Source organism: Rhamphochromis sp. 'chilingali', assembly GCF_963969265.1.
Source record: "Rhamphochromis sp. 'chilingali' genome assembly, chromosome: 1".
Lineage (NCBI taxonomy): Eukaryota > Metazoa > Chordata > Actinopteri > Cichliformes > Cichlidae > Rhamphochromis > Rhamphochromis sp. 'chilingali'.
The window spans coordinates 16,051,514-16,078,069 of NC_137929.1; the positions used below are offsets into that span (position 1 = coordinate 16,051,514).

General features: G+C 41.6%; 1 protein-coding gene across 1 annotated transcript in view; it reads right to left on the reverse strand.

The window, feature by feature from the left end:
- LOC308393864 (NACHT, LRR and PYD domains-containing protein 12-like) overlaps positions 1–26,556 on the reverse strand; it is a 534,253-nt gene that overhangs the window by 477,072 nt on the left and 30,625 nt on the right. The window contains exons 5-8 of the mRNA XM_080877886.1: positions 11,971–12,144; positions 10,078–10,254; positions 7,749–7,925; positions 5,693–5,869 (exon numbers count right to left, since the gene is read on the reverse strand). Of these exons, the coding sequence (XP_080734012.1) occupies positions 5,693–5,869; positions 7,749–7,925; positions 10,078–10,254; positions 11,971–12,144 (705 nt within the window). The remainder of the gene's footprint in view (positions 1–5,692; positions 5,870–7,748; positions 7,926–10,077; positions 10,255–11,970; positions 12,145–26,556) is intronic.

Consider the following 26,556-nt stretch of genomic DNA (forward strand, 5'->3'; position numbering starts at 1 on the left):
GTTTGTCGCAGAACTGCTGCTGAGGTGTCAAGATGACAAGCGAGCATCCGGCAGTGACAGGAAGCACCTGTTATGAAGATAGAAGACAATTGTTCTTTTAAATTGTGTCAAAAGTCGTTGTGGTTTTGATATTGACGTATGTGTATATATCCTGTCTGTGACGCATGAAGGGGGCGTCAGTAAATCAAACCCTGATGCTATAAAAATCTGTGTATGCTTTGAGGAAGTCGAAGACCACTTGCTGTCTGCGTACAGAGTGTTCTTCCCACACGTGTGTATTCATTAAAATCATTGTTTGACCAAGATCTTCTGGACCAATGGGTGTTTGTACTCTCCTTCCTCAATTTTTGAACCTTAACAATAGCTAATAATGATTAATATAATAACTATAATATTGGCCATATTATATTTACATTACCAAAGTGACATGACTTTAGTCTCATGAACAACATTAGCTAATTGTTATTTACTAACTAATCTTAAATGACTGTTCAGTACAGAAATGAAGCCCAAAAATCATGTTTTACTGTCCTGTGGTCTCAGCCTCAGATACTTATCAAATCACACAAAGCTCTTGTAGAAACAAACAAACAAATGAACAAAATATGTTCTCCTTCATTTCTGTCAAACAAAGTTGTATGACACATTTCCAGCGGTTAGTATCATGGTTGCTAGGCAACCTGGGAAGCGCGATGGAGACTAGACTGTCCCATACGGCGCAAGTTTGTTGCAAACACATTGGCTATGTGTTTGCAACAAACTTGCCGTTTATTTTGCAAATCAAGCTCAACACTGCCCGTAGTATGGGCAGAAATCTGTGCCATCAGAAACTGAATTTGAATAAGTTCAATTTGAATTTGAATTGCTCAGATTGAATCTGAATTGTAACTTGAATAAATGCTTTTGAAAACTGAATTTGAATTAGTCTAATTTGAAATTGAATTTATGGTTTGAAAATGATCATCACTAAATTGAAATTGAATTTTATATTTTGAAAATGAATTGATTTGCTTTGAAACTGCATTTTATCCTTTAAAAATTCAGCTCTCAAATAATTTCAGTTTCACTTCTAACCGTTCAGTTTCGGTTCTACAATTCAATTTCAGTTCCAAAATTCAGTTTTTTGGAACTTACATCCGGTTCCGGTTCAAGCGCAGATTAATAGAACTACGTTTTACTAGCGGACCGAAAGTGTTACCGACGGGAATCTACAGCGTCTTGAGCTGAATTAAGACTTCAGAAGTCATTCGTCATGTCGAATGACCAGCGGATAAACTCTCAGGTTGGTAATAAATGTATTACATGTATAAGAACAAGCGTCATGTTAACAAATGATAGCCGTACAGTAACAGTTATGCTTATTGTAGCTGCTAGCTAAAAATTTAGCGTAGTTTGCCCTGGATTCAGCTTTGACAAACAAATATGATTGACTGTTTCTAGTAGAATTCCAAAGTTGTCATCTTGTACCCTGTCAGAGTACTCCCTCTGTATGCTTGCAGAGACCCCTACAGTAGGGAAACATGCAAAACGGTGCCCAAACCTTTGTATTTTAGCTTTATTTATGTCTTACACAGCATCCCAACTCTTTAGCTAACTTAATAACTTTAGCTAAAGTGAATAGTTAGTCTAATTCATTAGTGCAGCATTACTGGATCACCTCTGTTTGAAGTGATATAATGTGATATACAACTATCACTGAAACAGCAAACTTTGTAAATAAGCAAACAACACTTCTCATTCTCTAAACGTTTGGTAACAGCTGTAGATTACACTATCAGTGCTTGTTCACTCTTGACAATAATAACATTTCTAAATTCTCTTTGTGCATTTACAGGTAAACAATATCTAATATTTTATCTAAATGACTGCTTTGTCTTTGAAAAGGGTGAAGAGCCTGAGGCCGGTGACAGTCCAGTTCTACTCTAAGTACATCCTTACAGTGGCTCACAGGACAAGGCCACATTCCTGTCCTGCCAGAAGAGAAAAGAAACCTCAGAGTCTTCATGCAGTTCAACCACACCTGTCATATTCCATATGACAGGGGTCTCAAACTCCAGTCCTCAAGGGCCAAAGTGTCATGCAACTTTTCCATGCCCTCGAGGACTGGAGTTTGAGACCCCTGCCGTATGGTGTTCATGCTGTTTTCCACCCCACAGTTACAGCATGTCTGACTGCCTGTTCAGCATATGCAAAAATATATGATGAGTTTAAGCATGTGATGACTAAGGCCTTCCATTATGGTGTTTGTCATCACATGTCACAGACATCTGGATGATCATTTGGAATAAACAAAAAACTAAAAACTTGTTACTTCATCTTTTATCTTTATTATTATTGTTCTTATTTTACACTTTTCATTGTTAGGCATTAGGTTTATTTGCAGTAGTCCTTTCGAACGTCTTTCCCTCTTCCATGTTACTGTGTCAGCTTGTCAGCATCTATTTGGGTTTGGAAGTGGAACAGAAAGTATAGAAATCCAAAGTGCCATTAAAACCAGGAGAGGTTCTTATATTTCAGAAGAAGGGATTAATTCAAAAGACCTCAATGCCATATTTTATTTAGGAACCCTAGAGAGCACTTTGCAAAATAACACATTCTTATAATTTCACCCTCAGATGAGCCAAGCTACGACTGTCAGGGAAGGTGATGTAGGTACAGAGCATATGAGAGTGGTTAAGTTAATGTCTCTTGTCTAGATGAAGGCACAAGAGGGATCAATGGCAAGGCGTAGAGATTCAGTATCTTCAGTCTTCAGTGGACACTCCATTTCTGGCACAAAACACCTGTAAAAGATGGTCAATTTAGGAGGTGACCCGACAACTTCAGCCTGTCAAACATATTAATGGAGCAGTATGTTTAAAAAAAAAAAATCTAATTAAGCATGCACTCAGTAGCCTAAGAATTATTATGGTAGTTAAACACAGTGATAGTTGTATATCACAGTATATCACTTCAAACAGAGGTGATCCAGTAATGCTGCACTAATGAATTAGACTAACTATTCACTTTAGCTAAAGTTATTAAGTTAGCTAAAGAGTTGGGATGCTGTGTAAGACATAAATAAAGCTAAAATACAAAGGGTTGGACACCGTTTTGCATGTTTCCCTACTGTAGGGGTCTCTGCAAGCATACAGAGGGAGTACTCTGACAGGGTACAAGATGACAACTTTGGAATTCTACTAGAAACAGTCGATCATATTTGTTGTCAAAACTGAATTCAGGGCAAACTACGCTAAATTAGCGTTTTTAGCTAACAGCTACAATAAGCATAACAGTTACTGTACGACTATCATTTGTTAACATGACGCTTGTTCTTATACATGTAATACATTTATTACCAACCTGAGAGTTTATCCGCTGGGCATTCGACATGGCGAATGACTTCTGAAGTCTTAATTCAGCTCAAGACGCTGTAGATTCCCGTCAGTAACACTTTCGGTCCGCTAGTAAAACGTAGTTCTATTAATCTGCGCTTGAACCGGAACCGGATGTAAGTTCCAAAAAACTGAATTTTGGAACTGAAATTGAATTGTAGAACTGAAACTGAACGGTGAGAAGTGAAACTGAAATTATTTGAGAGCTGAATTTTTAAAGGATAAAATGCCGTTTCAAAGCAAATCAATTCATTTTCAAAATATAAATTCAATTTCAATTTAGTGATGATCATTTTCAAACCATAAATTCAATTTCAAATTAGACCAATTCAAATTCAGTTTTCAAAAGCATTTATTTAAGTTACAATTCAGATTCAATCTGAGCAATTCAAATTCAAATTGAACTTATTCAAATTCAGTTTCTGATGGCACAGATTTCTGCCCATACCGTAGCGTCCTGGAGCACTTCCGTTGTGATTTGGATTTTGCATGTGTTTTGTATTCTGTACGTGTTTTGTATTTTGCATGTGAGTTGGATTTTGTACGTGTTTTGGATTTTGTAATGTGTTTTGTATTTTGTAAGTGTTTTGTATTTTGCATGTGTTTTGGATTTTGTACATGTTTTGGAGTTTGTGCGTGCTATTTGGAATTTGTAAGTGTTTTGGAGTTTGCATGTATTTTGGATTTTGTAAGTGTTTTGGATTTTGGATGTGTTTTGGATTTTACATGTGTTTTGGATTGTGCATGTGTTTTGTATTTTGTAAGTGTTTTGAGTTTGTACGTGTTTTGGATTTTGTACGTGTTTTGGAGTTTGTGCGTGCTATTTGGAATTTGTAAGTGTTTTGGAGTTTGCATGTGTTTTGGAGTTTGCATGTGTTTTGGATTTTGTACGTGTTTTGGATTTTGCATGTGTTTTGGATTTTGTACGTGTTTTGGATTTTGTACGTGTTTTGGAGTTTGCATGTGTTTTGGATTTTGTACGTGTTTTGGATTTTGTACGTGTTTTGAAATTTGTGCGTGCTATTTGGAATTTGTAAGTGTTTTGGATTTTGCATGTGTTTTGGATTTTGTAAATGTTTTGGATTTTGCATGTGTTTTGGATTTTGCATGTGTTTTGGATTTTGTACGTCCTATTTGGAATTTGTAAGTGTTTTGGAGTTTGCATGTGTATTGGAGTTTGTGTGTGCTATTTGGAATTTGTGTTTTGGATTTTGTACGTGTTTTGGATTTTGTGCGTGTTTTGGATTTTGTACGTGTTTTGGAGTTTGTGTGTGCTATTTGCAATTTATAAGTGTTTTGGATTTTGCATGTGTTTTGGAGTTTGCATGTGTTTTGGATTTTGTAAATGTTTTGGATTTTGCATGTGTTTTGGAGTTTGCATGTGTTTTGGATTCTGTACGTCCTATTTGGAATTTGTAAGTGTTTTGGAGTTTGCATGTGTTTTGGAGTTTGTGTGTGCTATTTGGAATTTGTGCTTTGGATTTTGCATGTGTTTTGGAGTTTGTAAGTGTTTTGGATTTTAAAAGTGTTTTGGATTTTGTACGTGTTTTGGAGTTTGTGTGTGCTATTTGCAATTTATAAGTGTTTTGGATTTTGCATGTGTTTTGGAGTTTGCATGTGTTTTGGTTTTTGTACATGCTATTTGGAATTTGTAAGTTTTTTGGAGTTTGCATGTGTTTTGGATTTTGTAAATGTTTTGGATTTTGCATGTGTTTTGGAGTTTGCATGTGTTTTGGTTTTTGTACATGCTATTTGGAATTTGTAAGTTTTTTGGAGTTTGCATGTGTTTTGGATTTTGTAAATGTTTTGGATTTTGCATGTGTTTTGGAATTTGTAAGTGTTTTGGATTTTGCATGTGTTTTGGAGTTTGTAAGTGTTTTGGATTTTGTATGTGTTTTGGATTTTGTGCGTGTTTTGGATTTTGTACGTGTTTTGGATTTTGTACGTGTTTTGGAGTTTGTGTGTGCTATTTGCAATTTATAAGTGTTTTGGATTTTGCATGTGTTTTGGAGTTTGCATGTGTTTTGGTTTTTGTACATGCTATTTGGAATTTGTAAGTGTTTTGGAGTTTGCATGTGCTTTGGACTTTGTACGTGTTTTGGAGTTTGTGCGTGCTATTTGGAATTTGCTAGTGTTTTGGAGTTTGTACATGTTTTGTTTCTAGGGGCCACCGTATAAACCAGAGAAGAAGAAAACAGACTTTACCATGAAGATCCTCAGTGTGGATCAGTATAATATCAGCCTGATGTCTGCAGTTTAGTGTCAGCACAACTTTCACATCATATTCATCTCAGCACAACTAAAACATGCTGACTGACCTCAGAGTTTCAAGTCCACATCCTGGACTCTCCAGAAAACCACACAGATGCTTCACTCCTGAATCATGCAGGTTGTAGTTGTCACTCAAGTCCAGCTCTCTCAGATGGGAGGGGTTGGACTTCAGTGCTGCTGCCAGATGATCACAGCTGATCTCTGACAAATCACAGTCGATCAATCTGTATAAAGAATGAAAGATGTAAGTTTATTAGACAAAGTGTGAGCTTGAAAGCATTCAGTGTTTCATCATCTGTTCAGAGCTGAAGAGAGTTCAGCATGTAGAAGTTAAGAAAATGGAAACTCCAAACAGCTGAAGCCAACAGGAAGCAGCTTCAAACAAACACAACAAGAGAAAAAACTCTGAATGTTTCACATTATAAAAACAGGAAAAAGACTTGAAAAAGTCCTGTTTTTCCTTCCAGGAACTTTTAAAGGTGAAGTGTGAAAGAAATGGACATATTTGAAGTCCAACACCTTTTTCCAGTCACATTATTAAAGCAGACAAACTACAGGCTCATTTTCATTCCAACAAGTCGTCTTCTGACCTGGACTAACAACACTGGTCTCTATGTGCAGCTGGCTGTGAGACCAGTGCTCAGGGACCGTCTACAATTTGCTTCCATTATTGTCACCAAACTCTGTGGATCCTTTATTGCAAATTCAAATGGGATTCAAATGGTCAGACAAAAGAGGGTTATGAGGAGATATGATGAAATGTTGTGTATTAGCAGCAGCTCCCTGAGCCTCACAGTCAGCTGCACATGGACCAGCTGACATTACCCAGCATTAGAGGCGGGAGTAAAAGATGGATTTTCCTATTTAAATGGTTTTAATTTGAATAAAGCGATGTTGATCCATTCAATCCTGAATCGATTTTTAATATAAATGTATTTTGCCAGAAACTCAGGTTAAAGCTCCCAAAAGTATTTCATAAGCAACCAAACAGATAAAACAGTAAATGAGAGCAGCTAAACACACAAAGATGGAAACACAGAGCGTGGATCGTTCACTCGACGGCACGTACACGGACACGCCGTCGGGGCTGAAAGTGGACAGCTCACAGATCCTGAAGCTGCAGGTTTCATCTGTCTCCAACCAAAACTGAGTGAACCAGCAGCAAAAGAAGATCCAAACTACGCTTTACGTTTGATGAATATCGTCATGAATTCTCTCTGACTTTGACGTTTACTTCCTGCACAGCTCTCTCTCTCAGTGTACTTCAAGAACAGTTTACCTTCAAAAATCTGTTTCCTGCATTATTCACTGCTTATTACGCACCAGTCTGCTGTTGTGTTCACTGCTGTCGGCCTCCGAAAACAAAGCCTCGTTTCTGCTGTTCAATACTGAAGAAATTTAAACCTTTTAAAATGATGACAGATTACAAACTCTCAGCTGTGTCTGTAATCAAACCTCTGTAACTTTGCTTCACTTCAGCAGCATCAGCTCATGTTCACATGTTGATTCATGGTTTTCTTCAGTTTTTGATTGACTGCAGAATATTTTGAAGGTTATCTGCTATAAAAAGCCAGAACAGGAAAATCTGCTTCATGTGTTTCTGTTTGATCTTCAGTGACTTTGACACAAAGGCCTCTGCTGTGATGATCACACCTCTGATCAAGTCTCACAGTGTCAGCTTTGTTTTTATACATATGGATATGTGCTGTTAAATGATCAGAATTATAATATTTCAAACTGTCTGCTGTGTGCCGTGACCTTTGACCTGCTAAAGACAGTCAGCTGTGGATTATTCATTGTTGTGTCTGATACTTAGAACTGTGAGGAAGAACACTACACAGTTAATCAGGGTCCCCTCTCTCTGAATCAGGAAAGGTGGGCAGGCCGCGTGTGGGCCGCGGGCCATACGTTGAGTCTCACTGTTTGAAATGTGAACATTGTTCTGCTGCAGTCAATGGACTAAACCAGAGAAGAAGAAAACAGACTTTACCATGAAGATCCTCAGTGTGGATCAGTATAATATCAGCCTGATGTCTGCAGTTTAGTGCCAGCACAACTTTCACATCATATTCATCTCAGCACAACTAAAACATGCTGACTGACCTCAGAGTTTCAAGTCCACATCCTGGACTCTCCAGGAAACCACACAGATGCTTCACTCCTGAATCCTGCAGGTTGTAGTTGTAGCTCAGGTCCAGCTCTCTCAGATGGGAGGGGTTGGACTTCAGTGCTGCTGCCAGATAATCACAGCTGATCTTTAACAAACCACAGCCCTTCAATCTGTATAAAGAATGAAAGATGTAAGTTTATTAGACAAAGTGTGAGCTTGAAAGCATTCAGTGTTTCATCATCTGTTCAGAGCTGAAGAGAGTTCAGCATGTAGAAGTTAAGAAAATGGAAACTCCAAACAGCTGAAGCCAACAAGAAGCAGCTTCAAACAAACACAACAAGAGAAAAAACTATGAATTTTTCACATTAAAGTCGTACATTCATCATAAAAACAGGACAAAGACTTGAAAAAGTTGTGTTTTTCCTTCCAGGAACCACAAGGCTTCACTTTTAAAGGTGAAGTGTGAAAGAAATGGACATATTTGAAGTCCAACACCTTTTTCCAGTCACATTATTAAAGCAGACAAACTACAAGCTCATTTTCATTCCAACAAGTCATCTTCTGACCTGGACTAACAACACTGGTCTCTATGTGCAGCTGGCTGTGAGACTAGTGCTCAGGGAGCGTCTACAAAGTGCAACACTGAAAGAACATCACACACTAATTTGCTTCCAGCACTTTCACACAAACATCTACTGTCATTATTGTCACCAAACTCTGTGGATCCTTTATTGCAAATTCAAATGGGATTCAAATGGTCAGACAAAAGAGGGTTATGAGGAAATATGATGAAATGTTGTGTATTAGCAGCAAGTTATTGAATCATTTTCCTCAGAAACCAAACAAAATGATTGACAAACATGTTTTTACAAACTCAGTGTTGGACTTGGATCAGCAGGATAAGCTGATGTTTAAAGGCATTTGAGTCTCGCTGTATGAGAGTCCAGTTATTACTCAATATTTATGGATGATGTTCTTTCAGTGTTGCACTATGTAGACACTCCCTGAGCCTCACAGCCAGCTGCACATGGACCAGCTGACATTACCCAGCATTAGAGGCGGCTGTAAAAAAAATGGATTTTCCTATTTAAATGGTTTTAATTTGAATAAAGTGATATTGATTCATTCAATCCTGAATCAATTTTTAATATAAATGTATTTTGCCAGAATCTCAGGTTAAAGCTCCCAAACGTATTTCAACAACAACCAAACAGATAAAACAGTAAATGAGAGCAGCTAAACACACAAATATGGAAACACAGAGCGTGGATCGTTCCCTCCACTGCACGGACACGCCGTCGGGGCTGAAAGTGGACAGCTCACAGATCCTGAAGCTGCAGGTTTCATCTGTCTCCAACCAAAACTGACTGAACCAGCAGCAAAAGAAGATCCAAACTACGCTTTACGTTTGATGAACATCGTCATGAATTCTCTCTGACTTTGACGTTTACTTCCTGCACAGCTCTCTCTCTCTCAGTGTACTTCAAGAACAGTTTACCTTCAAAAATCTGTTTTCTGCATTATTCACTGCTTATTACGCACCAGTCTGCTGTTGTGTTCACTGCTGTCGGCCTCCGAAAACAAAGCCTCATTTCTGCTGTTCAATACTGAAGAAATTTAAACCTTTTAAAATGATGACAGATTACAAACTCTCAGCTGTGTCTGTAATCAAACCTCTGTAACTTTGCTTCACTTCAGCAGCATCAGCTCATGTTCACATGTTGATTCATGGTTTTCTTCAGTTTTTGATCGACTGCAGAATATTTTGAAGGTTATCTGCTATAAAAAGCCAGAACAGGAAAATCTGCTTCATGTGTTTCTGTTTGATCCTCAGTGATTTTGACACAAAGGCCTCTGCTGTGATGATCACACCTCTGATCAAGTCTCACAGTGTCAGCTTTGTTTTTATACATATGGATATGTGCTGATAAATTATCCGAATTATAATATTTCCCACTGTCTGCTGTGTGCCATGACCTTTGACCTGCTAAAGACAGTCAGCTGTGGATTATTCATTGTTGTGTCTGATACTTAGAACTGTGAGGAAGAACACTAAACAGTTAATCAGGGTCCCCTCTCTCTGAATCAGAAAAGGTGGGCAGGCCGCGTGTGGGCCGCAGGCCATACGTTGAGTCTCACTGTTTGAAATGTGAACATTGTTCTGCTGCAGTCAATGGACTAAACCAGAGAAGAAGAAAACAGACTTTACCATGAAGATCCTCAGTGTGGATCAGTATAATATCAGCCTGATGTCTGCAGTTTAGTGCCAGCACAACTTTCACATCATATTCATCTCAGCACAACTAAAACATGCTGACTGACCTCAGAGTTTCAAGTCCACATCCTGGACTCTCCAGGAAACCACACAGATGCTTCACTCCTGAATCCTGCAGGTTGTAGTTGTTACTCAGCTCCAGCACTCTCAGATGGGAGGGGTTGGACTTCAGTGCTCCTGCCAGATAATCACAGCTGATCTTTAACAAACCACAGCACCTCAATCTGTGTAAAGAATGAAATATGTAAGTTTATTAGACAAAGTGTGAGCTTTAAATCATTCAGTGTTTCATCATCTGTTCAGAGCTGAAGAAGGTTCAGAATGTAGAAGTTAAGAAAATGGAAACTCCAAACAGCTGAAGCCAACAGGAAGCAGCTTCAAACAAACACAACAAGAGAAAAAACTCTGAATGTTTCACATTAAAGTCGTACATTTCTCATAAAAACAGGACAAAGACTTGAAAAAGTCGTGTTTTTCCTTCCAGGAACCACAAGGCTTCACTTTTAAAGGTGCAGTGTGAAAGAAATGGACATATTTGAAGTCCAACACCTTTTTCCAGTCACATTATTAAAGCAGACAACCTACAAGCTCATTTTCATTCCAACAAGTCATCTTCTGACCTGGACTAACAACACTGGTCTCTATGTGCAGCTGGGTGTGAGACCAGTGCTCAGGGAGCGTCTACAAAGTGCAACACTGAAAGAACATTACACACTAATTTGCTTCCTTCATCCAACCTGAAGAGGAAACAGAGACGCCTCCCCTTCAAAATAAAAGCTGCTCGTTTTGGACACAGTATCAAAGAAAGTCTACAGTATAACATAGTAAAGACAGAAAAAAGTTTTGGTTGTTTTTCAATTGTGCAGAAATGAAAGTACACTAAGCTCAATTATGTGACAGACATTTCATCCCATGTCAGTTTGGCCTCATCCTGCGCCGGATTATCCAGCACACACTCTGACCACAGGCCCAGCTGGGCTCCATCCAAGAGACAGGAAACAAACCAACACAATAATAAAAAGCACCATGTGATTTTCTTACAGTTTAGCTCTTCAAGCCAAACATAGTAAAAACATGAGCATATTTGTTTCCTGATAAAATGATGTGACAGGTAGAACAGAGTAAAGTGGTGGTGTTACAGCCGGCCTTTCTCCCCTCTGCTGCCGAGGCTGTTAGTCTCTTCCAAACTCAGCTACAGGACTTCCAAATGAATGAAAGCAGCAGAAGTGGCTTTACAAATGAAAGAGGAAGAGGAGAAGAAGAGGAGAGGGAGGCCACTCTGACCATCACTCCAGCTGAAAACATCACACTTCCATTAAAGTTGGTGAGAAAATGTTGAGCAGGATGAGCTGCTGGCTAATCTGGAGGCTGTAGCAGCAGCTCACAGTCACCGTGGATTTCCACTCATGAAAAAGCTCTGGCTGCTTCATTTCTCATTTCATATCAGAGACTTTAAAGCTTCACTGAAGCTGTACTGTGATGCTTCCATATTCCAGTGAGGCCTCCATAATGATTTCAGCTGTTCTGTACACACACTGTGTGCCCTGTATGGCTCAAAGTCTCTGCAGCCTGTTTTTATCTGCTATCATCATCCTCATTCACATCCCTCACACACTCTACAGACGCATCTTCACTGACTGATGAAGCACAACATGAACCTGTGGAGGCTGAAACACTGTCTTGTCAAACATCTCGCCATCACCACTCCACTTCTGTCAGCCTTTAAATGAGCCCTGCTCAAGTCTGTCACTTCTATTTGGAGCCAAAAGGAAAAACTTTTGTTCAGTCGTTTGGAAAGACAACATTTCTGAAAGCACGCAAACTTCTTCACATTTGTCTTCAGAAACATCCTGAACATTTAGGAACTAAAGAAAGTTTCAAACATCAATCAAAGACCTGAAATATAGAAAAACTACAACAGCCACAGTCAGTGAACTCACCTCAGAGTCTCCAGTCCACAGTTTGGACTCTCCAGTCCAGCACACAGAAGCTTCACTGCTGAATCCTGCAGCTTGTTCCAACTCATGTCCAGCTCTGTCAGATGGGAGGGGTTGGACTTCAGAGCTGAGGCCACAACTTCACAGTGAGACTCTGAGAGTCGACACCGAGTCAGTCTTTGATGATAGAAAATATAAAATGTGTTATTATAAAAGCAGAAAATCTGCATTATAAACACAAACTGAATGTATATGAAGACAAAACAGAGTGAGGTCATAATCTGATGAACATCTGTTCTTCACATCTGTGCTTCAGCTCCTCTTACTGTGTTTGACATAACACAACGATTGAGTCTCTCTCAGACCTGCAGACTTTTTTCTTTTATTTTGCCTGTCCCGTTTGGTTCTTTTGCCATCAGAATTATTGTCTAAAGATGAAGAAAGATACCCAACGGATTTACTTTACCAAATTGACCATCCCTGACTTGCCGTAATGGTCTATTTGATACACCTTTTATTGTTTTTTTTATTTTTTTTTTATTTTCACTTGCTAGATACGGGACAGACTTGAATGAGGAAAAGAAAAGGGAGAAAGGAAGAGGGGTAAAAAACAGTGGAGAAGAGGGACGGGGATAAAGGGCAAAAAAACAAAAACCAACTAAATAAGCAGACAAAAAAAATACATATATCAATCACATGGATCACCTGTTGAGAAAGAAAAGAAAACAAGCAGAAGAAAACGAGAGCAATACAATAAACAACATCACAATGATATATGGGAATATATATACTAAATATTAAACATTATTGTGCAGCACGTAATATCGACAGCACACAGTGTGCTTTGAGGTAGGAGCCAAAAAGGGTGTAGTTTGTGTGTGTGAGCACCCGTGTGTACACCTGTGAGCATGAACGCGCTTGTTTTTAAAAGGTTCCTTCATTTAATGATCTGCTAGAGGGTGTGGGGAGCCACAGCCCCGTCCTCCAGGGCATGAAGCAGGTATGGAGGAGATCAAAACTCCAGACATCCAGAGGCCCCCAGAACACAAGAGACCAAGGAAGACCAACAGAGGGGCAGCCGCGCCACTATCCCAGAAAGAGCTGAGGAGAGTCCCAGATGAGGGCTCACTCAGCAGCCGCGGAGCAGAAGCCAGGGGGGGTTGCAGTGACGCGCCCGTGAGCTCCGCCGGCAGCCAGCCGTGCCTGAGTGACCGAGCCCCAGGCCGAGAGGCCGGGGGCACCCCACCTCCGAAGTGGCCCGAGCAAGCCCCAGGCTCCAGGCCCCGATAAGCGGCCGCCAAGGAGTGAGCCGGTGTGTACCTGGACGTAACTGCACCCAGACCCAGGTGGTGTTACCCTTTTCCCTGCATTGGGGAGAAGCAGACCGCCCCAACTCCGCAGCAGAAGGGAGGCCCCACATTCCACTCCAGACCGCAGTCGGACGGCCAACTCCTCCTCCTGGCCCCCCACTCCAGCAAGTCGCAGAGAACGGGGGTGTGAGAAGACTCCAAACCTCCCTCCGCTCGCTCATATGTAGTGTTGATGCATGTGTGTTCTAAGGTTGTTAGGGAGTTTTTATTGTTTTATTTGCTTATGCTTCAAAAGTTATGTTACACATATTTCACCAGACACAGTTTTCTGTTGAAACAGGAAGCTGACCCTGTGACACTGACAAGAGACCAGTACAGAAATACATATCCGCAGAAGTTGACTTGCATTATATTATTCTTAGAAATTGACTTGCAACAAACATACTTTGTGACACACACACACACACACAGACAGCATCAGGACCTGCGTAACAGGAAATGTGATTATATTTGCATATTGACGATGTAACCTATAAAAATAAACGAATACTGCAGTTCGGTGTGATTTGCTCTGAGCTTTTCACCCGTGCAGCACGTTAACCTACACAAGTGTCTCATTGTTGTTTATTCACCTGACTGTTTGTTAACTGTAAATCTCTGACATTTAATTGGTCCTTCGAAGCCGTTAATGGACTGGTATTAATGATAATATTATGCTCCATTTCACAGTGGTATCCTTCCTCAAGTCCCGACGCCGTGACAAGCCTGCGTCGAAGTCTCTGCAGAGCGCCCTCTAGGGAGGGTTGAAAGTCCAGGGACGCTAAAATTCGGGTCCTGGCCGACGTTTTACAGGCCCACGGCGCTGGGGCTTGAAAAAAGGATGCCCGACAGACCGGCAACAGCGAAGCCAGGTGATTATTCCACATTTGACACACCTTGCATAAAACGATCGGCTGGGACAGTCTGTCTGCTCTAAGTATATTAAATAGGAAGTGACCTATTCGCTAACATAAGTCTATAGAAAGACTGACTATCCGCTCACCTGAAAGAGGTTGGTAGCCTGATAGAATTAGTTGTCTGCTCGCCTGAAATAGTGGCTGGAAGCCCGACAAGTTATCCGCTCGCCTGAAAAAGGGCTGGAAGCCGTGTAATGGTTAGCAGTACGCCTGAAAGACGGCTAGTGGTAGATACTAAAGAGAGATTCAGACTGTCCAGTATAAATTTTGCGCGCATAAACTGTTTTTACTGTTTTGTTGGTGGAGTAAGTTGATTTGACAGCACATTAAGGTGGCTGAACTACTCCACTGAATTGTTTACCGTTGATAGCTCACGTACTGGCTGAATGAGAAATTAAGTTGTGCGTCCTCACGTAAAATCGACAACCGCTTTCAAGAATAGCTGAAAGTAGAAGGCTGTTGTTGATAACTTATCTCATTCTTCGTGCCAGTGACAGCTTCACGGGTCTGTCTGTATATTTAACTCAATTAAATACCTTGTAAACAAATCTTCTACAGAAGGAAACTGAATGGATAGTAACGAAACTAAACTCACGGCAGATGAACAGTGGTTAGACAGTAGCTATTTTAAGAGGAACCTTACAAACAGAACTAAACAATGAAATATAGTTGGCATGACAATCATGCCCAGATTGTATAATATAAATAAAAGGAAATCATTCACATGAAAACCTTTTCTATAAAAAAGAGAGATGCATAAGATAGATTAAGGCTGTCTCATTGTTCAGCCAAGGAAAGTGTGTGGAAAGGTAAATGTCTCCAGCCTGGATGACGGGTGAGACTGCAGCCCACCCAGAGCCCTTGATGGATACAAAATAAAATATAAAAATAAAAATAATAAGAAATTACTTGGTTCAACATGCAACAGAGAGAATGAATGTGACTGAAGGTTGGATCTGAGATGAGGCAAACAGAAGACCAGTCTAAAAAGTAGGCACAAACCTGTTCAGAGAAAAAGCATATTTGTACAGATTGGATGAATTCTAAATTATCTGTTTCCTGAGTAAGATGATCCTAACTATTAAATTGGCTCAGTAGTAGTATAGTGATTTACACTGATAAAATGTTGTAATATACTGTTGTTATTATATGGAAAGAATAAGATGATGATATTAATAAAAATATAATATTAATGACAAGAAGTATCCTAGTCAGTATGATGTGAGATGGATAATTGTTATGAAGTAGTCTGCATCAAGTTTAAGGTTTGCTCGAACTCAGTATAATGGCATATGAGATGAAGAAAATAAAGAGAATATCCAAACTACTTAAGTGCATAGGGGTACTACTTGACATGTTTGAGGACCTATATTGCTGAAATATAGAGCACATCTGTAATAACAACCAATATGCTAAACCATGTATATGACAGCTAAAGCTACAAGATTGAGAAGCTGATTTAAATATGTGGACACTACTAAGCTCATGAGCGAGTTAAACATTTTTATTTATTTGTTTTTAGAGCAGAAGCTGCATAGGGGACAGCACAGGGAGCAGTCTATCAATGAATAGAAAACACACATACACAAATTGTTACATGTGAAATTATTATTGGAAAGAATCAGAAGTGAGATGGTTTTGAATTAAGAAATCAGTGAAATGATGCATGAATTAAACCTGATAATAACATACAGAGGCAATGAAGGAAGCAGCTTACACTCACTGAACATTAACATGCATAGGAAAAGTAATGAAGACCTGCTTACACTTATACACATGACATAAGTTGGTATTTCTGACCAGAGAGAGGGAAACGGGTAGTTTAAGTACTCAGGATAATAATGAAAATGTCTTAGTTGTGTTTCTTCAGGAGCAAAACAGACCTGGACCAATTCTCCAGGTGCAGCGGTCGGAAGAAACTTATAAGTTAACATGACTGGACATGTCAAAGCAAGTTTCTGGTTGAATTGTTCACAGCGCCATGTCTCCATAAACCTGTCAAGTGGGCCCTAACTTGTGTCTGAGGACAAGGATTGCTGTTAATAAGGTGGGAACTTAAAATTTGGGTTAGCAAATTTGGGAAAGAAAACTGACTGCTTAAGCGGAGAATTGTGCAGGAGTCTGAAACACTGCAAAAGCAACATATGCGAATTCACGTACATGATTTACAAATGCCCAGTTTTAGAGCTGTAAACTGTGAGCAATTCAAAGTTTAAATATATATATAGAGAGAGATAATAATAAGAAAACTTTAACTTCAAAGTTGAAATATGTAAGATGTGTGAAATGTGTGAATTCTTTGAAAAACTAGAAGGTATCTTGGAATGCCTCAAGTGAGAACGTAATGAACAAAAAAAAAACAAAGAAGAAGGAGCAAAGAGCAATGGAAACACGGACGTGTATAACATAGAACAATTACTTCTAGGCTCTGAACATAAACCCTCTGTTGTCAGATCTAGCAGATCCAGTTGTAGTAAAAGCTACCACATCTTACAGGCCAGTTAAACCACAATATCCCTTAAGCACAGAAGCAGAAAAAGGGATCAGGCCAGTGATTGCAGATATGGAAAAAGCAGGCATTTTAGTAAAAACAACTGAAACAACCTGTAATACTCCGATTTTCCCAGTGAAAAAAGCAAACACGGGGAAATATCGACTAGTACATGACCTTAGAGCAATAAATGACATAACAGAACAAATTCCACCTGTGGTTGCAAATCCACACACAATTTTAACTCAGGTGACACAAAAAGAACAATGGTTCTCAGTTATAGATCTTTCGAACGCGTTTTTCTCTGTGCCATTACACCAAGACTCACAAAAGGTATTTGGATTCACTTTTACCAACCAGAAGTATACCTATACAAGGTTGCCTCAGGGATTCCAGAATAGCCTCACTCTTTATGCAGGAGCTCTAAGACAATCCATGTCATTTTGCACGCTTCCTGCCCCAGGTAAATTCCTGCTATACGTTGATGGTATTTTGATTACAGGCTACACACAGACTAATTGCGTAGCAAGCACACTGACAGTTTTGCAACATCTAGCAGAGCAAGGCCATAAAGTCTCACAGCATAAATTGCAATTGTGGAGCCGAGAAGTAACGTACCTTGGCCACAGACTGACAGGACGAGGCAGACAGCTGTTAGACAGCAGAAGAGTAGCTGTACAGAACGCTCCTAAGCCTGTCGCCAAACAACAAATGATGAGTTATTTAGGTCTCTGCAACTTTTGCAGATGTTGGATACCTGAATATGCACTGCTGGACCAACCTTTGCAAAACCTGATCTATGGCAAACACTTAGCTCTGAAAGATGAAATAGAATGGACACCAGAGGCAGATAAAGCATTTATTGACTTAAAACTTGCCCTGCAAACAAGCACAGTTTTAGCTTTGCCTGACTGTGACAAGCACTCTCCTTCCTGCGGAAGTAGATGGTGCCGAACACAGCTGTATGCAGAAGCTAACTGAAAAAATGAAACCCCGACCAGACATTTTTAGTACACTGCAGCCTACTGTTTTAGAAGCGAAACCTTTAGCTTCCTCTTTTTCAGCACAGAGTGCAGAACTAGCGGCTATCATACGTGCATGCTGCGCAAAGGTCGAGAAATAGAAATATATAAATATTCACACTGACAGTCAATATGCGTTGCACACCAAAAAAGATAATTCAGAAATTACTAAAGGCAATAACTTCGCAGGCCAAGCTGCGAGGAAGGCCGCACAGCAACCAATACGAACTTTAATGTCTGAAACCTCACAGCTAATACCACTTGATGTACTTAAAGATGAACAGACAGCCGCACCCATCGCAGAGCAAAAGAAGTGGTTAAAGTGTGGAGCACGGCTACAAAATGACCTGTAATGGCGAACCAATACTGCCAAAATTGCTACACAAGACAGCAGCATTAGTGACACATAGCTTAACGCATTTGTCAAGGGGTGGAATGATGAATATCCTCCCCAAACACTTCTATACTCAAAATTTTGAAGCTTCAGCACAAGAGTTTATCAGAGCATGCATGATTTGCCAGAAACATATTGCACAGGGAAACCTCAGGCCTAAAAGAGGCTTTTCCCCAACACCACCGCACCCATTTCACACAATCCACATGGATTTTATTGAACGGAACGAATGTCAAACATCAAAATACGCTCTAGTAATTGTGGATGTGTTCTCAAAATGGCCAGAAATCTATCCAGTAAAAAGAGCAGATGCAATCTCAGTAGCAAAATGTTTATGCAACCATTTTATTCCTACTCTGATAAAATCAGACAAAGGCCTGAGTGTTTGGGCCTGGTGAAGATGTGGATGCGACTAACCCAGGGTTCGCAAAAGCTCACACCCTTTGAAATCGTTCACGGGAGGCAATTTCCGCTGCCTCTCACTAGTGAGCCTATTAATAAGTCTATAAGAGAAACCACTCTAGCAGAGTGGATGACTAAATTATTTGAGAATAAAGAGATTGTGCTAACAATAAACTGCCGAGCGATATCTCTCCAGTTTCTTGCAGGTTGCAACCAGGTGATTGGATCCTGATCAAAGTACTCCAGAGAAAGAATTGGAGTTCACCAAGGTGGGAAAGCCCATATCAGGTCTTACTCAGCACACCGACTGCCTGCAAAATAGCAGAAAGACCATCTTGGATCCACCAAAGCCACTGCAAAAAAGTGAGTGACAACACAAGTATAGACGCCGGTTCCCCCGACTCCTAGGTGTTCCCTGGTGGAGGAAAGGGCTGTTTGGGTATATCCCGCCCTTTTGTCTTCTCGCCAGTGGTCTACTCACCTGGAGCCCGGGTGTGCCTGGTCATCATGAAGAACCTTGTCCTCATAGTGACTGGCATTGCGCTCCTAGTGAGCCTACTGATACTCACCTGGAGAGACAAGGACCCACAGCACCACCTGCAGAAGAAATGGTCGTATGACAACTTACACCTGAAGGATATGGATAAAGAGCATAACCACCCCTGGCTGAACAATGCCTGGTACCGGTACGTCTACAACCGAGTACATACAGAAGACAACCACACTGGCTGCTACGTCTGTTCACACCTCCCAACAACAGCAAGCCACCCTATATGGAAAATCACCCAGCCTTTCCGAAGCCCTATGTATATTCTACAAAGCCACCAGCGGAACATGTTCCCCCGAAGACATCTTCTTCTTCAAGGTTGAGTTAAAAAGACAAGTCACAAAAATCGACCTGCGACGGTGTAATGGAACACTGATCAACTATAAACCTAATGAGGTAGTGTTTTGTACACCAGAGGTCTCAGACTGGAACTACAGCTGTGATGACCGATACTGGGTACACCTGAATAGAATAGAATAGAATAGAATAGAATAGAATTCAACTTTATTGTCATTGCACATGCACAGGTACAGGGCAACGAAATGCAGTTTGCATCCATCCAGAAGTGCTTTAGTGATATAGATATATTACAATATATATTAGCAATAATATAGATATGTGAGTATATTACAGAAATGGGTCTATTATGGTATGTTATAATGTACACGGTATGAAGTATGTTGTGAATATTCTATAACTATAAGTATGTACAGGCTGTAGTGAGTACAAGCTATGTACAGGATATGAACAGGATACAAATATGAAAAACTATACAGAATATGAAATGAAATAAATAACTTTACAGAATCTGGGATATACAGCTATACAGAAATGGGAACTATGCAAGTTGTAAACAGTTGTAGGATTAAAGATTATCGAATGTACAGAATGATTATTTACACAGAGCTATACAGTAGTGCAGTTAAGATAAGTGAGGGTGTAGATAGTTTCTACAGAGGCTATATAAAGTGCTAGTGGTTGTGAGTGGTGGTTCAGTCCATGTTATTATTGTGTTTGAGGGTACAGTTGTCCATTGTGTGTGTGTGTATGTTCAGTCCATGTGTTAACGTGGGTCAGATGTCAGGAGGCAGAGTTCAGGAGTCTGACAGCTGTGGGGAAGAAGCTGTTCCGGTACCTGGTGGTCTTAGTCCGGAGGCTCCTGTGGCGCCTCCCAGAGGGCAGGAGGGTGAAGAGTCCATGTGATGGGTGACTGGGGTCTTTGATGATTTTCCCAGCCCTTTTCAGACACCGCTTCCTGTAGATGTCTTTTATGGCAGGAAGTGGTGCTCCGGCGATGCGCTGGGCAGTTTTCACGACCCTCTGCAACGCCTTCCGGTCCGAGGCAGAGCAGTTCCCGTACCAGACTGTTATACAGTTGGTCAGGATGCTCTCGATGGTGCAGCGATAGAAGTTCACCAGGATGTCTGAGGACAGGTGGTTCTTCCTCAGAGTCCTCAAGAAGAAGAGGCGCTGGTGAGCCTTCTTGACCAGCTTGGAGCAGTTGGTCGTCCAGGTGAGATCCTCGGAGATGTGGACTCCCAGGAACTTGAAGCTGCTCACACGCTCCACAGCCGTCCCCTTAATGTGGATGGGTGGATGTGGGTCAGCATTCCTCCTGTAGTCCACGATGAGCTCCTTGGTCTTCTCGGTGTTAAGCAGCAGGTTGTTACTGTCGCACCACTCAGCCAGACGATCCACCTCCTCCCTGTAGGCGGCCTCATCGTTGTCACTGATGAGGCCAATCACCGTGGTGTCATCTGCAAACTTAATGATGGTGTTGGAACCATCAGCAGGTCTGCAGTCGTGGGTGAAGAGGGAGTAGAGGAAAGGGCTCATCACACAGCCTTGTGGTACACCGGTGTTCATTGTGATGGTAGATGAGCAGCGGTTATCCAGCCGGACATGTTGGGGGTGGTTGGTCAGGAAGTCCAGTAACCATTTGCAGATGAGGGAACTGATACCCAGGTCTGTCAGTTTCCTGATGAGTTGTGAGGGGTGGATTGTATTGAATGCTGAACTGAAGTCTATAAACAGCATTCTGGCGTAGGTGTTGTTGTTGTCCAGGTGTGAGAGGACAGAGTGCATTGCGATGGAGACTGCATCCTCTGTGCTCCTGTTCCGGCGGTATGCGAATTGGTGGGGGTCCAGGGTGGGGGGGAGACAGGATTTGAAGTGTGCTAGGACCAGTCGCTCTAAGCACTTAGTGATGATGGGGGTGAGTGCTACTGGGCGGTAGTCTTTGAGGCAAGATGGGTTGGAGTTTTTGGGTATCGGGACGATGGAGGTGGATTTGAAGCAGGCCGGTACCACAGCGTGGGCCAAGGACAGATTGAATATGTCTGTGAGCACTCCTGCAAGCTCCCCAGAACACGCTCTGAGAACACGCCCGGGGATGCCATCAGGGCCTGCAGCCTTGTGGACATTGATCCTGCTCAGCACCGCTCCTACATCGGTGGGGGAGAGAGTCATAGGTTGGTGGTCTGGCGTCATGTCTGCTTTGGTTGTGGTTGTGGGGTTCCCTCGCTCAAAACGAGCATAAAAGTTGTTGAGCTCGTTGAGGAAGGAGACATCAGAGGATGCGGGGGAGGGTTTGGTGGTCCTGTAGTCTGTGATGGTCTGGAGTCCTTGCCACATGCGTCGGGGGTTGGAGTTGGAGAAGTGTTCTTCTACCTTCTTTTTGTAATGGTGTTTGGCTTTTTTGATGCCCTTCTTTAGATTAGCCCTGGCTGTACTGTAGGCGTGTGCATCTCCTGACCTAAAGGCAGTGTTGCGGGCCTTCAGGAGGAGACGAACATCCCGGTTCATCCAAGGCTTCTGGTTGGGGTACATGGTGATCCGTTTCTGGGTGGTGACACTGTCTGTGGTTTTGGAGATGTAATCCAGTACAGATGAGGCGTACTGGTCCAGGTCTGTGTGGGTGAACATATTCCAACCAATGACAAGGGAAAATCTTTCAACGTCAGGAGGGAACCAGGAATACAACATCCAATGTGTTTCACCTTCGCATACGGCAACAGAAAGCTGGGGATGAACCAAAACTGCTCCCAGACTTTCCGGATGCCGCAGGACAGAAAGGGACCAACCAAGACGCAAGAGGAGCACTGATGACGTGCAACCTCATGATCCAATCTGGGGTAGTGATGTGCCAGCGGAGTTCAAGTTGTGGACCACCGGACAGAAAGTCCTGCACTCACTTTTCCCATGGATCGGGAATGGAAAAAACATGCTAAGGATCGAGACTCTTGACTACCGATTTGGACTTTTCCAGAACAGCTCAACATGGATAAACAAGGCTCATAATGAGGAAATCGACGCGATCAGAATAGTGGTCATGCAACACAGAGTCGCCCTGGACATGATTCTCGCTGAGAGAGGGGGCCTCTGTGTCTTATTCAACACCACTTGCTGCACCTACATTCCAGATAACGTGCATTCCTTGACCATGACCACCGCCCTGGAGAAGTTACGACAACTGAGTAATGCACAGCAACAAGACTATGTCATGAACACAGAGGACTTGTCTTGATAGGAGTTCTTCTTTTATTGCTTTGCATGTTCTCTACATGCATTCTACCCTGTATCAGATCAATGATTGGCAAAATGGTACAGGCCACAGTGATCACCTATGTTGGACTGCCACAAGAAGATGAACCGGACGAAGAAGATTTAGTATAGGAACACACACATTCACACATACTGAATGATGCTACAATTGAAAATGTTATAAGCAAGTGATTGTTAGCTGATAATAAAGTATGATTGAAGTGGTGAAATACGGTAACAACAGGGAGGGATGTTAGGGAGTTTTTATTGTTTTATTTGCTTATGCTTCAAAAGTTATGTTACACATATTTCACCAGACACAGTTTTCTGTTGAAACAGGAAGCTGACCCTGTGACACTGACAAGAGACCAGTACAGAAATACATATCCGCAGAAGTTGACTTGCATTATATTATTCTTAGAAATTGACTTGCAACACACATACTTTGTGACACACACACACACACACATTTCCTGTTCCTGCGTAACAGGAAATGTGATTATATTTGCATATTGACGATGTAACCTATAAAAATAAACGAATACTGCAGTTCGGTGTGATTTGCTCTGAGCTTTTCACCCGTTCAGCACATTAACCTACACAAGTGTCTCATTGTTGTTTATTCACCTGACTGTTTGTTAACTGTAAATCTCTGACAAAGGTGCATTTAAAACCCAGGAGGGCATGGAGCTACCTGCCAGAGAGCAGCAGGTAAGCGCATAGCCCCTCCTGATAGCCCTCAGTGTCTACGTGTATTTAAAATTGAGAGGTGGGCAACGACGCCAGGGGTGAGGTGTACACCCTGATGGTCTTTTTGGAGTCTGTGTAGCGTGCCCACCCCCAAGATCCTATATGTATGTGTTATGAGAGTGTGAGTAATGTGAGTGTCTAAGTTGTGAGATAAAATTGAGGCACAGGCAGCCAGAAGGGGACAGAGGGGGGGATGCCTCCCATGCACCTTGGTGACACACCTTTACCCCAAGGCCCTGCATGTGTGGATGATTGTGGTGGAGCGGGAAGAGGGAGGCAGCTGGAGATGGGGAGGGAAGGAAGGGAGGGGCAAGTGACCCCTCCCTGGGGCCAGCTCCCCCGCTGACCCCAGTAGGCACCCCCATACTCCAACACCCGCCAGGGAAAGGGGGCCCAGGCCCATCCGGACCGGGGACCAGAACAGCAGCGCCGCCCGGCCCCACAGATCCCGGGACGGCCCACCTGATCCCACCACAGAGAAAATTGCACCCATCCCGTCATGCACTCATCTTCCAAACTACACAAGACAATAGACGCCCAGGCTGAGATCTTCCTCCACCTCTCCTGTATCTCCCCCTCCTGCAGAGTGAGTTCCTGAAGACAGGAGACCTCCTGCAAGATGTAACAGCCTCCCCCACCAGTTGAAGAGCCCCCCAGGTGGCTCGATGCACCGGTGGCACCCTGCGCGACGGCCGGGCCCCCATACACCCACCCGCCCACAACCCCAGCAACATACCAACCGGCCAGGGCCCCAGCCCAGAGACGGAGCGCCCCCAGAACCTCACGCCTGTCTTGGACCCACCCAGGGGCAGCCAGGCTACCAGGTCAGTAACCCACGTCCGTCAGCACAGACCCTCCCCTAGCCCCGCTGCACGCAGCCACGAGGAAACCATCACCTAAGAGCCAACAGAGCCCCTAATAGGCCATGACCGCTACCCTGGTGGGACCAAACTATGACCCTCCACCCCCACTAGGTGATGGAGCTAATCAAGGGAACCCAGAGCAATTGATCTGATGTGGTGGCAGAGGCTGTATCGAGACTAATGTAATCTATTAGATAATTTCTATATTGGTTAGAATAAGATTATTTTTATTTTTCCAGTTCATGAGGACTGTTTTCTTGGCTATGCATAGGGCAGTGAAAACCATATGGGCTATATTCTTATCTGTAGCGACATTATCTAAGCTGCCCAACAAACACACTAAAGGGGAAGTTGGAATGTTACATTTCAGACACTTTGATAAGTCTTCACATATCTCGCGCCAAAACTTCTGAACTGGTGGACAGAACCAAAGAGCGTGGATATAATTGTCCGGTGTATTGGTTTGACAGTGTGAGCAGTTGTTGGTAGACATATAACCCATCTTGAACATCCGATGACCTGTATAGTGCACTCTATGTAGTATTTTGTATTGAATTACTTGAAGACTGGGATTTCTAATTAGATGAAAGGTTTTTAAGCAAATCTGAGACCAGAAGTTTTGGTCTAAGTTAACTGATAAATCCGCTTCCCATTTTGCAATAGGAAGTGATATTGATTCATCTGTTTTAGAAAGCATTCTGTATATTTTGGATAGTAGTTTGGGGGTTTTAAGAGTAAGAAATTGAACCACACTTGGTGGTATTTCTAGTTCAACTTGACCCGGTTTAAATTTCTTTTTTACTATGGATTTAATTTGTTGATATTCTAAAAATCTTTTCTTGTTGATCCCATATTGTGTAACTAGTCTGTCAAATGGAATAAATTCTGTTCCTTCTAGTATATGTTCTAAATATTTGATTCCTTTACCACTCCAATCTGAAAAGTTTATCATATTATTGTTTTGTAATATGTCAGGGTTGTTCCAGATAGGTGTACGTTTGCATGGGATTAATGAAGACTGCGTCAATTTTAGAAACTCCCACCATGCTGTCAGAGAAGAGCTGATGCTGATGCTTTTGAAGCATTCATGTCGTTGGATGTTTGAGCTGATAAATGGTAGATCTGAAATCTCTAGATTATTGCAAAGTGCTTGTTCTACATCTAGCCAAGGTTCATCTAAGAGGGTATGTTTTAGCCATCCTGAGATAAACTGAAGCCTGTTGGCTAAGAAGTAGTGCTGAAAGTTAGGTAGTTCTAATCCTCCTTTATCCTTGGTCTTTTGTAGTGTTTTTAAGCTTATACGTGGGGGTTTATTTTTCCAAAGGAATTTGGACATACATGAATCTAGAGATCTGAACCAATCTTGTGGCGGTTTAGTTGGGATCATTGAGAATAAATAATTTATTTTTGGTAAAACCATCATTTTTATAGCGGCAACCCTTCCCATGAGTGATATGGGTAGACATTTCCATCTAGCCAGATCACCTTCTACTTTCTTTAAAAGTGGGATATGGTTTAATTTAGTTAGATCTGCAAGCTTGGGAGAAACATTAATACCTAAATATTTTATATTTCCCGATTGCAGTGGTGTAGAAGAAGAATTATGGAGGGAGCAATTAATTGGAAGGACTGTAGATTTTGACCAGTTAATTGAGTAATCTGATATTCTTGCAAAAGAGCTTATCAATTCAATCACCCCAGAGATATTGGTTTGTGAATTTTGGAGAAAGAGTAACACATCATCTGCATAAAGGCTGATTTTATGTTCCACATTCTTGCATTTTATGCCCTTAAATACTGAATTCTGTCTAATTGCTGCTGCTAGTGGTTCAATAAAAATTGCAAACAGTGAAGGGGAGAGTGGGCATCCCTGCCTGGTGCCCCTCAAGAGACAGAAGCTGGAGGATGTCTGGTCATTTGTTCTAACACAAGCTGTTGGGGAATTATATAATATTTTTAACCAGTTTATGAAAGAGGATCCAAAACCAAATTTGTGTAAAGTTGCAAATAGAAATTTCCAGTTAACTCTGTCGAATGCTTTTTCTGCGTCTAAAGAGAATATTGTAGTTTCAAGGTTTTTACTGCATGAGTAGTCTATCAAATTAAGTAATCTACGTGTATTTGTTGATGAGTGCCTACCTTTTATGAAACCAGTTTGGTCAGGATGAATTAAGAGGGGGGTTATTTTCTCTAATCTCTTTGAGAGAGCTTTGCAGATTATTTTAAGGTCTACATTTATAAGGGATATTGGACGATAGCTTGAGGGATATAAAGGGTCTTTGCCTGGTTTTAGCAGGAGATTAATGTTTGC